The 16,413-nt window shown below is 39.5% G+C and overlaps 1 protein-coding gene across 4 annotated transcripts in view; it reads left to right on the forward strand.

Annotated features, from left to right (window-relative positions):
* Positions 1-4,161: 4,161 nt before the first annotated feature.
* Positions 4,162-16,413, forward strand: part of FNBP1L (formin binding protein 1 like) — a 121,093-nt gene continuing 108,841 nt past the window's right edge. Inside the window, exon 1 of one of the 4 annotated variants that reach the window (XM_040471008.1) lies at positions 4,162-4,425. In XM_040471008.1, coding sequence (XP_040326942.1) covers positions 4,402-4,425 — 24 coding nt within the window. In that variant the 5' untranslated portion in view covers positions 4,162-4,401. The remainder of the gene's footprint in view (positions 4,426-16,413) is intronic. The other 3 variants (XM_040471011.1, XM_040471009.1, XM_040471010.1) reach the window with 3 other exon arrangements.

Below are 16,413 nucleotides of genomic sequence, written 5' to 3' on the forward strand. Positions count from 1 at the left end.
AACCCCACACAAAAACAAAAACAAATGAATGCTTTAAGAGTTAAATTAATGGAAGTTTTGAATGGGTATGGGAAAGCGTAATAATCACCTGAAGAAATTTCTAACTTTTGTTATACTAGGTCTCCTGACTCTAAAGAGAATTTAAATAAATACCTAATTGCTTTTACATCCACCCAGTTCTATAATAACCTGTGGGAAAGCACCAATCATCAGAGAAGTGGAAATGAGTTACCTCTTTCAATTAATCTATTCCATTTGATTTACACAAAATTTTATTTATTTTTTTACTTTTTTTCTTTTTGCCAAATTTCATTGGAGCAATTACATGAAATGCTTTAACTAGATTCAGTACTGGAGAGCAGAATCCCCAAAGACAAAATAGTAGGTGGTTTTTTCTTTTTCTTCAGTGAGCCACTTTAAACTATCCTCTTCAAGTTTTGAAATTCTTCCAACTCTTGGTTAGGAAAACTGGCAGTTCAGAAAGCAGCGATGACTATTTACTAGTCAGTGCCATTCTTCATTCGGCTGGCATATCTGTATTCTGGTATGATCCGGTTTCTGGTGTGGTCTCCATTTGAAGCATTAAAACGGAGGTGCCAAGTACATTGTCTTGATTCTAACTAAAATAGTTTCAGTTTTATTGTTCTGGTCTATCTATGTAGATAATGATTCTATTTGTGGACACTGTCGCTATAGTTTTAAGACAGAAATCTTAAGTTATTTAAATAACAAGAAAGGAGTTGCTATTGTTCATGCTAGAGATTTCCTTTCAATAGTGGAAATTCTATATGATTGGTAACCATTTTATAGATGGGACATTGGTACATATATGCTAAGAAAAGCTTTCCGTGTTATAAGTGTTGATACAGAGTTTTATTTTTTTCTTTGAAAACACTTTCCGATAAAGTGCTTGAGACATTACTAATTTTATACGTGGAATAAACTTTTTTAAAAATTAAATTTATTCATTTATTATTTTTGGGAGAGAGAGCGAGAGAGCAAGAGAGCAAGTGAATGAGAGAGAGAACCAGCAGGGGAGGGGCAGAGAGCGAGAAAGGGAGACCTAGAATCCGAAGAAGGCTCCAGGTTCCAAGCCGTCAGCCCAGAGCTCACGGTGGGGCTTGAACTCACAGCCATGAGATCATGACCTGAGCCAAAGTTGGACCCTTAACTGACTGAGCCACCCAGGCACCCCTTGGAATAAACTTTTGCAAGAATTTAACTTTAAGACAAGAGATTGATGTATGGTTAGAGGTTGATGCATTTGGACTAGTAAATTACTCTATATTCCAGAATGCAGCAGTGAACAATTATCTTTCACAATCTAATTTAATAAGGGAATTCATGCAGGGAAATTTTGAAACTGGAAAGGGCATTAGCTATGTTTATAACCAAGAAACCATAAAAGGAACTTACATTTGAATTAATACAAGATAAAAATACACAAAAGAAAATGTAACATTTCAATGGTTTATCATAGAGCAGAGTTCAAACATATGCTTGAAGAGAAAATGGATTCAATAAAAATTATTTTCCATAATTAATAAAAAGATACAATGTAATAATTTTTTAAATTGCTAATGAGCCTGTGTAATTTGACCTCTTTCAAGTTTACTCAGTAGAGTGGCTGCATTGTAAAAATATGTGGAGAAAGCTAGAATATTGTTTTCTCAATTCCTTCTTATTGTTGATTACATTATACAATCTGTATTATGAAACAGAAGCTCTGTGGTAATGGGGTGCCAAGATAGGTCAAATAGCAAAAAGGTATAAAATAACTGGTTTGACAGGATTTTGTATCCCTTAATGATGCAAAATATGATTTGGGCATAGCATCTGAAGTAAAATAATAGTAGACTACTGTTATACTAAAGAGATTTTGCTTTCAAGATGCTAAAAGTTATGTTTTACCTTTTTTAGAGATAAAAATGATGTGTTTGAACTGCTAACAAAGCACGTTGTTATGGGTCCATAAGAATAAATCTTATATATATGAATAATTAAACACCCAGTGGATTCTGATTAGGTCAAAAATCAACATTTTTATAAACTGCCATGCCAATAATATATATTTGTGTGATTATGCATGTGTGTGTAAAACACCTCTGGATGTTCGTTAGCTGAAATGTGCCTGCATTATTTTAGAGATTCATTATAAAAAGGAATACTTTGGAAGCTGATTAATCTTTATTATTTTTATAACAAAATATAACAAAACATTTATTCTTTTGTTGTGATAGTTTTCACTTTTTAATCATTTCTGCTTAAAGACTGTTGAATAGTGAATTCTGAAATCATGGTAAAATTTTGTAAGTTACAGTTACTTAAAAGAGATGATCAATTTAAGTTGGTTATATGAATTATGTTTAAATTTTATAGTAAGGTAGGATAGTGGAAATTTTCCCTGAATTATTGGCCAAAAATCTAAATTTTTGTAGAGAAATGAATTGTTCTAAGTGTGGAGTTCTATTCAGAAACTTTGGGAGAAGAAAAATATTCAGGCAGGAGATAAGACTTTATGTTCATTTGGGGACTTGTGTAAACAGTATGGTTAAGGATGATCTTCAATGTTATTGGTAGATTATTTTACTTTTTAAAGGAAAAACATGCAATTTTGGCTTAAATTATGCTCCATATGTCTTAACTTTCATGAGAATACCTAGATACAGTAAACCTTAGTATTGGAATGGTTCTGAATAATGAGACAACCATTTAATATATTTTCTACTACTAATAAATCTTACTTGTAATTGCTAAATGCATTCATGATGCCTAGGGAGTTAGAGGGAGAGGGGAAATGGATAGCAGCATTAGGTGAGACAAGTAACAATGAAGGAATTCTATTTTAAATACAGGCAGTATAGACAAATATTGGAAAGAGAAAGTGTTCAATCAGTGCTTCACAGACTTTTCACTGCATGGCATACTTAAAATTGGCCATTGCAAGAGAGTATTTGTACGCTTAAAGCTGGATTCAGAGAAGGGAGGTAAGGATTCAGCAAGAATGGTGGCCTGTCAGGGAAGCACAGGTTATTTGCCTTTAAGTCCACGAGGCTTCACAGCTAGGCAGAGACAAGGATTGAAGCGGAAGAGACTGGGCCACCTGAGCAGGCAGTTCAAGGGGAGGAGTTTCAAATGTTGACACTCCGGTTGGGATAACTTAAGACACTCATCTGTCATATGACACTGAGGAGCACTGTACTAGTGACTGGATTGAAGCGTGTGTGTGTGTGTGTGTTTAGGAGACAAGCAATTAATACTAAAGCATATGTTAGCAGTTGCTAAGTGAATTTGATACCTAATGGTACCCACCAATCTGGATGACTGCAGTTAATGATTGTTCACAAAGGCCGGGAAGTAATCCCCAGAGGAAAGAGGAAATGGTGGACCTGCCTCTAAGATTCCCATATTCTGAGTGAGAGGTACCTGAAGTTCCAATAGGCTCTTTGCATTACCAAGGAGGAGCCTGGTTCCCGTCCAACCCCCACGGACAAGGCGCCCATTCCTCAGCTGGGTCTAGCTCGGTTCTCATTTCCTGCAGGTGATAACTCGGCTCATATTGGTCCATGTCGTTATCTCTTGTTATGGCAAGACATGAAAATGTATGCTGAAAGATCTGCCTCTTCTTATGATTTCCTGGCAGAAGTTATAAAATTAAAATGTTTTATTAAAAACAGAATCGGGGCACGTTGCATTCACATTTGACGTTCAACCTCTACACATTTCGATGATTCTCAAGATCACCTTTACCAATCAAGACTTAAAAAAAATAAGTAAAATACAAATCTCCGACTATGTAAACCCAAGGATTTTTAAAAGGTTTCTATGTTAGGATTTCTCCCAGGTGGAGGAACGACAAGCAGGAAGGGAGGGCGACTGGAGCTGCCTCATCTAAGGGGTCTCAGGGGAGAGAAGGGAGGTGGGAGTGTTTCCCTTCTCTCCCTTTCCATCTTGGAGGCAGAGATGAGAGTGGCGGCGGGGGTGGTACTGTCCAAGCCCCAGGCGGCAGGTAGGAAGAAACCCATCGAGTGAGCCAGGCAGGTTGGAGACCCTTCTGCTAGGGTACTCTACCGGCAAAGGCCAGGCGAGCGCGGGTCCGCCGCGATCCCAGGGTGCATCGCGCCCCGCCCCCTCCCCTTTCCGCGTCCCGCCTCCCCTCGGCCCGGGCCCCCTCCCTGCCGGCTCCGGGAGGCGGGGACGCGGCGTTGGCGGCGGCGGCTTCTCCTGTCTAGTCTTTCTCACTCACTGGGGAGCCCGGCAGTCGCGGCACCTTCGGAGGCAGAGCCGTGGAGCCGCAAGCCCGTTGGGCAGCTAGTGGGAAGTCGGACAGACTAAGGGCAGAGCCGACAGACGGACGGAGAGCAGAGCAGCCAGACGGCTGGAGTCGCCTCAAGTTCCGCCATGAGCTGGGGCACGGAGCTGTGGGTGAGTCCGATAGAGGGGCTCCCCGCGCGGACGCCACAGCGCGCGAGGGGCGCGGGCTGGTCAGGCGCAGCTGACCGTCGGCGGCCAGAGCTCTTCGGGCTTTCCTGCCCCAGGCGCTAGCGGATGGCGGGGGTCCCTCTCCTTTGTGTGCAGATCCCTGTTCCTCTCCGCCAGGGTTGAGGGGCTGCTGGTCTGCGCTCCCGCTTCTGCCGCCGCGGCGGAGCTGAAGGCAGCGCCTTGGACGGCTGAGGGAGCGGCCCGCGGACTCCCGCGTCCGCCGCCATCCTCACCCTTTCCCTGTCTCTCCTCCGCCTTCACTTTCCGACGCCTGGCTCTTTGCCGGGCTGCGCTCTTCTCTCTTTGTATCTCCTCGCCCGGAGGCGGGGGAGGGGGCCCATTGTCCCAAAGGGGCGCTGTTCTCTGACGGGGAGGGGGCCCGCTGCGGCCCCCAGCCTGGGCAGGGGTCCCCGGGGCGAGGGCGTCGCCGGGCCGGGACTGTGCGGGGAGCCTCGAGGCGCCGCCCACCGCCCTCGCCCCAGGTAGGGGGAGCCTGGCGGCTTTGTTCCGAGCCCGGCCTCCGGCCAGCCAGGCCCAGCCCACACGCCCATTTCCCTCTCCCAGTCTGTGTGCCCCGGACCCGCGCGTAGCTTCGGGGACTTCGGGGACTTAGGCTGGGCCATCCCCGGCTGCTACCTTGGGTTGGGAGGGTGGCTTTTGGATCTGAATTAAATTGATGGGTCGATGGGGAAGCCAATTTTGCCTGAAGGAGCGTAGGGCTTCCCGATTGCTTTACTTCCCTTTCCGCTGTTCTTTATTCTCACTCGTTCTCCCCCTTTTCTTTCTTTCCTCCTTGTCTTTCTTGGGCGCTAAAGGCTGCAGACAATGCCCAATGACTGACCAAGGTGCGGGTGGGCTGTAATCGGAGAATTCGCTCGCGACGTAGCTTCGGAAGGGTGGAGGTGTGGAGGGCAGTGATTTCTCAGGTGCAGCCGAGGGACCTGGGGCGTGGGGGCGCTGTCCTGAGAGCTGCCTGGCTTCAAGCCACTCCCCCTTTTTATCCCACCTGTGCACATTTTTCGTGCCTTTTGTTAACGAGGATCTCGTGAAACCACTGCAGAGGGGCGGGATGAACTTTTTTGTCTTTAAAGGAGCAGTTTGGCTGGGAATGAAGGTAGATCGGTTGATTGAAAGGCAAAATGCTTTCTTAGGTTATTTTTCACAGACTGGGAATCTTAGAACTGAAAGAGACTTTAGAGTTCATCTAGTTGGAACACTTAGCCAGCCCAGGAATCTCCTGCTACATTCAGGACAAGTGTTTGCCCAAATCTGTAAACACACCACCCAAAAGAAAATATCTCAGACGTTCATTTCTTAGATAGCATTGACTGTTCTAGCATTAGGAAGGATTATGTAGTAAATGAATTATGTAAAATTTAACCTTTCACGTTAGTTAGATTCTCAGGCGTTATTGGCCTTTTCCCTTTGATTTTGTACATTTTATAATTGACTGTAGTGCATTATCAATTAAAGTAGTTGGGTATAGTTTTATTTATATTTATAATTAGAAAATATTTTTATTTTTACGTAAATAATCCACGTTTCAGAGGAAACCAAAATGTACACAGACTTTTTTTAAAGTATACACTGGAAGAGTAGAGTAATAGTATTTAGATTTAACTCTTAGATTTAAAAAAGCACTTTATCATACTGTAGAAAAAGTTTTAAGGAGAAACCAAATATTTTAGTCAAGATTAAAATGTGATTAAAAATTTTTTTATTTGTAATTTAAGAATATAATGCATTCAAAAGTGATTAGCAATCTCCCACTATCTCCTGTATTTTGATTATTTATTTTCAGCTTTTGAACAGTTTCTCAGTTTGGAAAGGTTAACTGTAGAAGAGATGGGAATTTCTGTTCTAACTGTAAAAATTATTTTGTATCCTTTTGGAAATTATGAAAAAAAATTTAAATTAAGTTTTCTCTTAAAATTTAATGCACTGTGTTTTAAACTTTTTAGTGGTTTTAGGATTTGAGGGAAACCTTTATAAGAAACCAAATGATATAGAATGAACTAGTATCATCTGGATGCTTAAACTCTAGATAAAGTAGAAGTTGGTGTAGAGGTCTATTGTTAGCACCCAGAAGAGACCTTAGAAAAATTTGACTGGACTTCCTGTTTTTACTGTTCTGTTTTGAATAAGGATATTGTGCTTCCAGTGGACTGTAACAAACACCTATACTGTGCTCTTGTCATTGAGGAATTTGACGGGGAAATTCTCTTGAAATTCTGAATTTAGAAACCAGTTCTATTATTTCATGTTTAAGATTACATTACTATCCCAAAGTTTAATTATTGGGAGCATGTTGTTACCAAAAAAATGATGAATACAGTTATGCACTCAAACTTAAGTTTTTTTCTTCTATTCATTGGAGTTTCATTGCTATTTTGATGCTTAAGTCTTATGTTAAATTTGAGGATAAAATAATAGAGAACCATTTTAACACTGACTCTGGGGGACAACTAAAAATGATAGTCTAAGTGGGTTACGTCAGACTTTGTTGTTTGGTTGTGAGGGGATATGAATTAACCGGTAATAGATTTGAGCTGTGCTTCAAGGGATTCCACGTGTTCCAAATGAGCATTTTAAGGAAGCATTGAATTTATACTAGAGACTTAGTTTTGGGTTCTCTGTTCTTGGTTATATGAAGCAAAGAGATGACAGTATCTTCATTTCTTCAGGGTGCAACATAATTATAAGACAGCATCTTTTTAAAAAATTTTTAATTTTAATGAGCTGGAGAGAGCGTGAGTGGGGGAGAAGGGCAGAGGGAGGGAGGGGAGGGGAGGAGAATGAAAGGAGAGGAGAATGAATCCCAAGTAGGCTCCATGCTCAGTGCAGAGCCAGACATGGGGCTTGATCCCACGACCCTGGGAACATGACCTGAGCTGAAATCAAGAGTCAGACACTCAACCAATTTAGCCACCCAGGTGGCCCAGTTATAAGATGGCATCTTAAGTGTTGTTTATTGTGTTGATTTTCTTATCACAGGAAGAATGGTTGGATCAAAAAGAATCCAAGTATGAATTCGTGACTTCACAAAGCACAGATTTTGTAATTATTAGCCCTTTTTAAAACTGAGAAAATTAGAGATTGGACAAGTCCTGTGTTTAGTCAGTACATTTTATTTATTAGGAGATACTCTTGTTTTTTTGAGGAGCAAATTTCAACAAAAAAAATCTGTGTATGGATTGTGAGTGTGTGCCTTAGTTTCCTTGGTCTGTGTGATTTTTGGCCCTTAGCTTTAAGAGTGTATAATTAAAAAAAATTTTTTTTAACGTTTATTTTTGACAGAGACAGCACATGAGTGGGGGAGGGGCAGAGAGAGAGGGACACAAGATCTGAAGCAGGCTTCAGGCTCTGAGCTGTCAGCACAGAGCCTGACGAGGGGATAGTACTCACCAGCTGTGAGATCATGACCTGAGCCACAGTCAGACACCCAACCAACTGAGCCACCCAGGCACCCCAAGAGTGTATAATTTAAAAACCATTGTTATTTTCATTAAATTATTAGCTAAGTGCTTTTGACAAAGCTCATGCTCCTTTTGGAAGAAATTGAAAAATTTGGGTTGGATGATAGATTCAGTGGATAACTCCCAATCTTAACCCTTAATGCTTCTTTATCTTTGTCCACATAGCATTTACATAGCATTTCTATTTTAATACCTACACTGCAAGTGTACTAGACTTTGAGTCCTGGAGTATAGAACTGGATTAATCTTTCTTTGTTTTCACTGACCGAAACAATGCCTATAGGCGATCATGCATGTTTTGCCTCATTGAATTAATAGTCTGTTATGCAGAGTATTGATTACTGATTAAAAAGTGCATCCTGGGGGCGCCTGGGTGGCGCAGTTGGTTAAGCGTCCGACTTCAGCCAGGTCACGATCTCGCGGTCTGTGAGTTCGAGCCCCGCGTCAGGCTCTGGGCTGATGGCTCGGAGCCTGGAGCCTGTTTCCGATTCTGTGTCTCCCTCTCTCTCTGCCCCTCCCCCATTCATGCTCTGTCTCTCTCTGTCCCAAAAATAAATAAATGTTGAAAAAAAATTAAAAAAAAAAAAAAGTGCATCCTGGAGGAAGTCTTTATGGTTCTGAAGGCCTTGGTAGGTGATGATGGTTTAAATGGTCTAGGTAATAGTTTAAGAATGTCTAAACAAATTGAATCCAAAATTAGGAAGTTAAGTTTTAGTGTTTGGGTAAAAAGCTTTTATATTGGGGAAAAACTGACCTAAAGGTATTTCTTCTGACTTTACCTGACTCATAGGTTTGTGATGTGACTGTAAAAATAGCTGATGAAATCTTAGGCCACAGTAATGGGTTTGTCTAGGACAAAGCAGTTTGGTCCCACTGTAGTCTATAATGTTTAGAATGTATTTGTAATATTGAAGATTACTTCACATTTTTTAGAAAATCGGTGCACCTGTGTAGAGGAGATTGACAAAGAAAACAATTTATTAAAAAAAATTTTTTTGGGGGCGCCTGGGTGGCGCAGTCGGTTAAGCGTCCGACTTCAGCCAGGTCACGATCTCGCGGTCCGTGAGTTCGAGCCCCGCGTCAGGCTCTAGGCTGACGGCTCAGAGCTTGGAGCCTGTTTCCGATTCTGTGTCTCCCTCTCTCTCTGCCCCTCCCCTGTTCATGCTCTGTCTCTCTCTGTCCCAAAAATAAATAAACGTTGAAAAAAAAATTTAAAAAAAAATTTTTTTTACATTTATTTATTTATTTTTGAGAGACAGAGTAAGACAGAGTGTGAGTGGAGTAGGGGCAGAGAGAGAAGGAGACACAGAATCTGAAGTAGGCTCCAGGCTCTGAGTGAGCGTTCAGCACAGAGCCCGATGTGGGGCCTGTACCCATGAACTGTGAGATCATGACCTGAGCTGAAGTCAGACACTCAGCCAACTTAGCCACCCAGGTGCCCTCAAAGAAAACAATTTATTAATTAATGTGAATGGTGTTGCTTTTTTTAAAGACCATGAAATTACTGTAGGAATTTAGTTTAAAAAAAAATTATTGAGTGTCTATTATAGGGAAGCACTGTGAATGGTGAAATTTAGAAAGGTTTATAACATTGGCCCTGCTGTGAGGAAACTTAGAGCCATTTTTGAGGTGATACTCTTTCCTAACTCAAACACTCCTCTATGTTGGTATCACTGTCCAGAATGTCTTCTGTTGATCAGTTCCTCTTAAACCTCCTTTTCTCCAGAGTACACATTCTGGATAATCTCTTTCTTATGGATTACTACTTATGTTATACTTATTTCTTGTACATTCAAACCTTTGGGAAAATAGTCATGGTATAAATATTTATTTATTTTTATTTTTATTTTTTTAAAGAGAGCACGATTGAGAAACAGGCAGAGGGAGAGAGAGGAGAGAGAATCCCAAGTAGGCTCCACCCTTAGTGCAGAGTCCAGTGCAGGGCTTGATCCCATAATCCTTGGGTCATGACCTAAGCTGAAATCAAGAGGGATGCTTAACCAACTGAGCTACCCAGGCACCCATAAATATTATTACATTGTATTCCCTCTTGTTGGTAGAATTTGTTGTGTTCACCATTGTCTTACAACTGTTGTTCTTAGTTAAGGAGGCTGAGAGTCAATCAAGTCACCTATTTATGCCACCATTCTGTCCTAATAAGGTGGAAGCTGGAGAACTGCCTCTAACCAATCTCTCTCCTCTGCATTTGCTACTTAAATCACTCAGTTCCACTCCCCTTCCCTGCCTTTATTCTGGAACACTCACTCTCTTTCTCCTTCCCCCAATCTATAAATGTGGGTTTGGCTGAACCCTTAAAAACCTATTTTACCTACTTTTTCCTATGTATCGGCTCCTGTTTGCAGGCAGAAAATAGGACAAGAGAATAGTAATGAATGGTTTATAATTAGGGCACCTACAAGTGCTATTTTATTTATTAGTCTTCAGTCTTTAAACATTTTTAGCTCAATAGCAAAACAGAAAAATACTGTTTTGGGGAACATAGTCATACCTGCACTGTATGAAAAACTAGTGGGAAAAGATTATATACTAAGTTTTGTTTCATAGGAAGCAAAAACTGTTCCATGTATTAGTTTAGGCTGTGTATATCAGACATACCAAAAAAGATTTGGCATGGGGTTTGGAATAAGGAAGGTTTTGCATATGGAGATTCCTGAGAAGTTCCTAGAGGGCAGAGATCATTGCCTAATCATTGTCTGATTCATTGCTCTGTTCTTCCCTATCATCAGCACACTGCCTGGCATAGAGCCTGACACTACTAGGATCTTTAGTAAATGTTTGCTGGATTGACCTGAATGTAATGGTTAGGTTTGGCTTGAATTTGAATTCTAGGATGCCTGGAAGTAGTGATGCAGGGTAGATTGGGACCAGGCTGAGAGGTAGGTGTGTCTAAATGCTGGATTCAAATTCATGGAGTGAGTGAGAAAGAAGTTATTTATTAGCATTAATTAACTCAACCTTTAGACTATTTAAAAATCCACAGAAGGAAGTTTTAGTTTGTGTTAGTAGAAGGGATTATTTCTTCCTTCCGAAGCCTTTGGTGGCAGGAGGAGGAATCCCTCTGGGTTTTAGAAGATGAAAGTTTATTGATTTTATCACCTCTTCAAGAATATTTGAAGGGTGTTCTTTTAACAATGTGTTATTGGTCTGATATCAGTTGTATTTTTAAAATATATGTTGTTTCTGTATTTTGTTTACACTGTTTTTCCATTACCCTAGATATATGAATTAATATTTTTACTTCTATATCAGTTTTGTTCCAGTGCTTTCTCTGAGGTTGAGTTTTGATCATCCTCCCAGTGTGCTTGATTTATGCACTAAGTTTCTTAAATATCAAACATATTTTAGAATATTTTGAGATACCACCTTTAATTGATGGTAAATGATGCCTTAAAATTGCAAATGGTGTTTAAAAATAATCTTTTGATACAGTTAATTCTAATATTGTCACCTGCGCTTTTCAGCATTTTCCTTTTTTCCTATATTAAGTTGTATTCTGTGATTACTTTTACAGGGTTTTCATTCACTACTTCCTTAAAACCACCTCTTTCATTTTTTTTTTTTTTAGATTTTTTTTTTTCAACGTTTATTTATTTTTGGGACAGAGAGAGACAGAGCATGAACGGGGGAGGGGCAGAGAGAGAGGGAGACACAGAATCGGAAACAGACTCCAGGCTCTGAGCCATCAGCCCAGAGCCTGACGCGGGGCTCGAACTCACGGACCGCGAGATCGTGACCTGGCTGAAGTCGGACGCTTAACCGACTGCGCCACCCGGGTGCCCCTAAAACCACCTCTTTCAAAGCGTAGATAGATGCTGTAAGGTGTTGTAAGATGCTCTCTGACTGCTTTTTGTAATGTGGGATTCAGCATTTAGAATTTGTACAGAGCCCAAGAGAAACAAATTTAGAATAAGAATAAAAGTTTTTGTAAAATGTCGCTATTGAATCCAAATTATTTATTAATATTTGGGACTTAGGAACAATTTTTCCTTAAGTTCTTGATAGAGGACTAATCCTCAGACTTTCACAATACCTCATGAAATAAGTGAAATATTAGTATTATATATTTGTCATAATTAGAAGAAATATATATGTTTAGTCAGATTTTCCAGTCATACCATTTTTTTGTTGTTTCTAGAGTGAGAGTCATCTCTTTTGTTCCTGCTGTATCCCTGCTGTATACCTATTTTGTAGAAAAAGAATAGGCATAAAATAGGCACAGAACTATTTGTTGAACAAGGAAATCAATGAATTGCTGTAATTCTGTTATCAGTTAATGTGTTGAATACTAAGGGTATTTTGGCTTTTTTCCCCAGCATGTATATTTCTTATTTAACTTTAGCGATCCTTTGTTGGTTTTTTTAAGTAGGCTCCACATCGTGAGGCTTGAACTCAATGATCTTGCATCAGTGCTGTACCAACTGAGCTATCCAGGCACCCTTTAGGGATCCTTTTTATAATCTTGAAATATATTTAATTGTGCCTTTCATATGAAATTTTTCTCTTTTAGGCCTGGAGTTCTCATTTCCTTGATTGTTTGAGTACAGATGATTATTTTCTTATAAGTTTGTTTATTTATTTTAGAGAGAGAGAGAGTACATGTGATTAGGAAGAGGGGTAGAGAGAGAGAATCCCAAGCTGTGGATTCTGACAGCGTAAGCCCAATGCATGGCTTGATCTTAGGAACTGTGAGATCATGATCTGAGCCAAAATCAAGGGTCGGATGCTTACCCAACCCACTGAGCCACTCAGGCACCCCCAAATGATTATTTTTGTGGTATATTTTATGATCCTTTGGATTTTAGAAATGACAACAGTGAACATTCTCTTTGGTGGTCATGTAAGAATAATGTAAATGTAAATTTTCTGAAACTTAATGAATTGGGAAAGCATAAAAGATTACTTTTTAGTGAGTAAAAATGTTAAGTTGATTCTGAGAGATTTTTGACATATTAGTGTGTTTAGTTGAGATTCTGAGATTCTTTTTCCATCGCAAATTATAAAAATCAAAATTATTGAAATAGCTATGGTAAGTAAATAGCTTTTGAATAAACATAACTTTTTTTTAAAACTTTTTGGTTTATTTTATTTTATGTTATTTTATATTAGAGCGCGAGCAGGGGAGGCGCAGAGAGATGGAGACAGAATCTGAAGCAGGCTCCAGGCTCTGAGCTGCCAGCACAGAGCCTGACACAGGGGTTGAACTCAGAAGCAATGAGATCATGACCTAAGCCGAAGTTGGATGCTTAACTGGTTAGACTGAGCCACCCAGGTGCCCCGACACAAACTTTAACTTTTGAATCAATCTTCTAGACTTGGACCATGAACTAAATGAACATCTTTTACTGTTTGCCAAGGCAGAATATAATTAACATTTGTTAACTTTTTGAATCTGAAAATGCCCTTATTTCACCTTCATTTTTTAAAGTTTTATTAAGATATAGCATTTAGCCGTTAAAGTGTACAAATCTTATGTATTGAACATTAAGATTAAAAGAAAAATGAACATACTCCTGTAATTCTCACTAAGATCAAGATAAAGAAGTTTCCTTCATGCTGTTCCCAGTAAATATCCACCCCAAAGTAACCACAATTCTGACTTGTATTGCCATTGATTACTTTTGTAGATTTTTTAAAACTTCACATGAATAATATATACTCTTTTTTTGTCTGACTTCTTTCATTTAACATGTTGTATGTGAGAATCATTCTTTTATGGTTAGTTTGTGGGATTCCATGTTATGTATAGGGTTTGTATTTTCTTCTTCTATGTGCCTGGAGTCACTCCTAGTCTGAGACCACCTTAAACCAAATTCAGAGCTTGAAATTCCCTTGTGTAGGTGTCAGATTTTGATTTCTGTCCCCACATTTTGTGCTATGTTATCAAAACAAAGATCCTGATTTTTAGGATTAACAAACATCCTCAGGGTAAAAGTAGCTTATATGCTTTTATTTTTCCTTTTTGGTTTGAATTTTTCACTTGTGACTTTGTAGTTCCTTGTTATCTTGGCTTGTCTTTGATGCTTTATATTTTTGAAATATATTTTATCCATAATTTAAAGTTTTTATCCAGTGGAATAGTGAAAGTTGATCCGAAAAACCTAGCCTGCTACTACTAGAAACTGAAAGTTGTTACAATGAGTTTTTAATTTTTAAAAGGTGTTTATGTATTTATTTTGAGAGAGAGAGAGGGAGATAGATGGGGGAGAGGGGGGACAGAGAGAGAGAGAGAGAGGGAGATAATCCAAAGCAGCCTCCGTGTCATCACAGAACCTGATCTCATGATTGTGAGAATGACCTGACTTGAAATCAAGAGTTGGATGCTTAACTGACTGAACCACCCAGGTGCCCCAGAATTTTTAATTATTTTGCTATTGTATTTTTAATTTCCAAGAGCTGTTTTCTTCCTTCCTCCCTCCCTTCCTTCCAGCATGAGCAGGGGAGGGGCAGAGAGAGGGGGAGAGAGAGAATCCCAAGCAGGCTCACTCAGCGGAGCTTGAACTCACCAACTGTGAAATCATGACCTGAGCTGTAATCAAGAGTTGGATGCTTAACCAACTGAGCCACCCAGGCACCTTTGTTTGTTTTCTGAATATACTTTCTTCATAGCATCCTCTACTTAGGTTTTGGATTAATATCTTCTGTTAATTCTTTTTGTATACCAAAAATAGGTTTTTTTTGTTTGTTTTATTGTGTTTAGTTTTCTTATCTTGCATAATGTTTGTAGCCTCCAAGTTGCTTTTTTTCTCCGTTTTTGCTAGTTTTCATTCCTGTTTTTTATGTTCAAGACTTTCCTTAAATATTTTGTGATCCCAGGATCCTGGCAAGATGTCTGTCAATATTAGGGCATACTGAGCTGTGATATGCCCTACCTGTAAGGTTAGGGTTTAGGCTGTTTAAAGTTTTTGATCCCTGTAAGTGATTTTTGCTTAATAGTTCCCCCTAGGATTGTTCAGAGCTTCTGCCTCCTTTCCAATCCTATTGTGAAAGCTCAGGAGGTATACTGTAAGTCTTTCTTTTGAAGTCACAGTTATCATTGTTGCTTATGGTGCTGGGTGCTGCAACTTGATTTTTTTTTGTTTTTTAAACAAGTACTGAAATAAATATTTGTCTTGTATAAGAAGATATTTGGAGATAGGCAATCACTGGCATGGGTTCATGAACTCAGCCTTTCAGGATCAGCATTTGTGGAAATGCTTTGGACTTTCAGAGTTGCAAGTAGTACCCCCAGCTATCAGACCTGTATGTAAGTCCAAAAAAAAAAAAAAAAAAAGGAAAGTAAGAGAAAGAGGAACAACATCAGATAAATCTGCCTCTTTTTCAGGAAGGCAAAAGCTTTCCCAGAGTTTCTACAACAAACTTCCCCTTAGGTTTCACTGTTCAAAGCTGGACAAATTGCCACCTGAACAAAATTAGGGTTCTATTAGAAAGGAAGAAGGGGAGTAGTTTTAAGGTACCCCAAAATACAGAATTTATGGTGTCTGTCTCGAAGGAACTAATGATCACTTTGTAGAAGCAAAACACATGTGTGTACAAATATGTATTTATGGATATTTGAATAATAGCAAAGGGGCTAAGAAAGGGTAGTGATATTAGTGATGAAGCAGATACATATTTTTTAAAGTTTATTTGTTTTGAAAGAGAGTGTGTGAGCAAGGGAAGGGCAGGGAGAGAGAACCCCAAGCAGCAGAGCCCAACATGGGGCTTGATCTCATGAACTATGAGATCATGACCTGAGCCGAAATCAAGAGTGGGATGCTTAACCAACTGAGCCACCCAGGCGCCCCAAAGCAGATATTTTAGAGTTAAGGTCTTTAGGAGTCCAGCATGGCCCACCATAATTTTAAGAGGCTTGGTGATGAGGGGCTTATGTGTCTTACCTAGGGTTCGTGGGCTGCCTTTTGCTTGCTATACTATGCCGTGGTGACATCACCTGCCAGAATAGATGGGTGTTTTGCATAAATGGTTAGAATTGATGGTGAGGGCTTGTTGAAGTTGACCTAACCTCAGACTGAGTGAAGGCACTGCAGGGACTGAAGAAAGGGTACTGAAATAGAAGTCCAGAAGTTTTTTTTGTGAGGAGAAAGTTTTCGTGGATGTTGGAAACAATAAAAATCTCCTTTAATGGCGCAGGTCTCTTAGTCACCTAGATATACTACCAGGCTATAAAATCGACTCCAGGAAGTAAGAGGCCATCAGCCTAGAGTTACTGGCAGTTTTTTTTTTCTTTCTTTAAATTGATACATTAGTATGGTACATTTGTTAAAATTAACCAGAATTGATACATTATTGTTAACTAAAATCCATAGTTGATTCAGATTTCCTTAGTTTTTACCTAATGTCTTCTGTCCACATTACATTTAGTTGTCATGTCTCTTTAGGCACTTTTTTTTTTTTTTTTTTTTTTTTTTTTATTTTAGTTATTTTTTTTTTGGGG

This window comes from Herpailurus yagouaroundi, unplaced genomic scaffold (assembly GCF_014898765.1).
Source record: "Herpailurus yagouaroundi ecotype Mexico unplaced genomic scaffold, PumYag 77, whole genome shotgun sequence".
NCBI classification, from domain to species: Eukaryota; Metazoa; Chordata; class Mammalia; order Carnivora; family Felidae; genus Herpailurus; species Herpailurus yagouaroundi.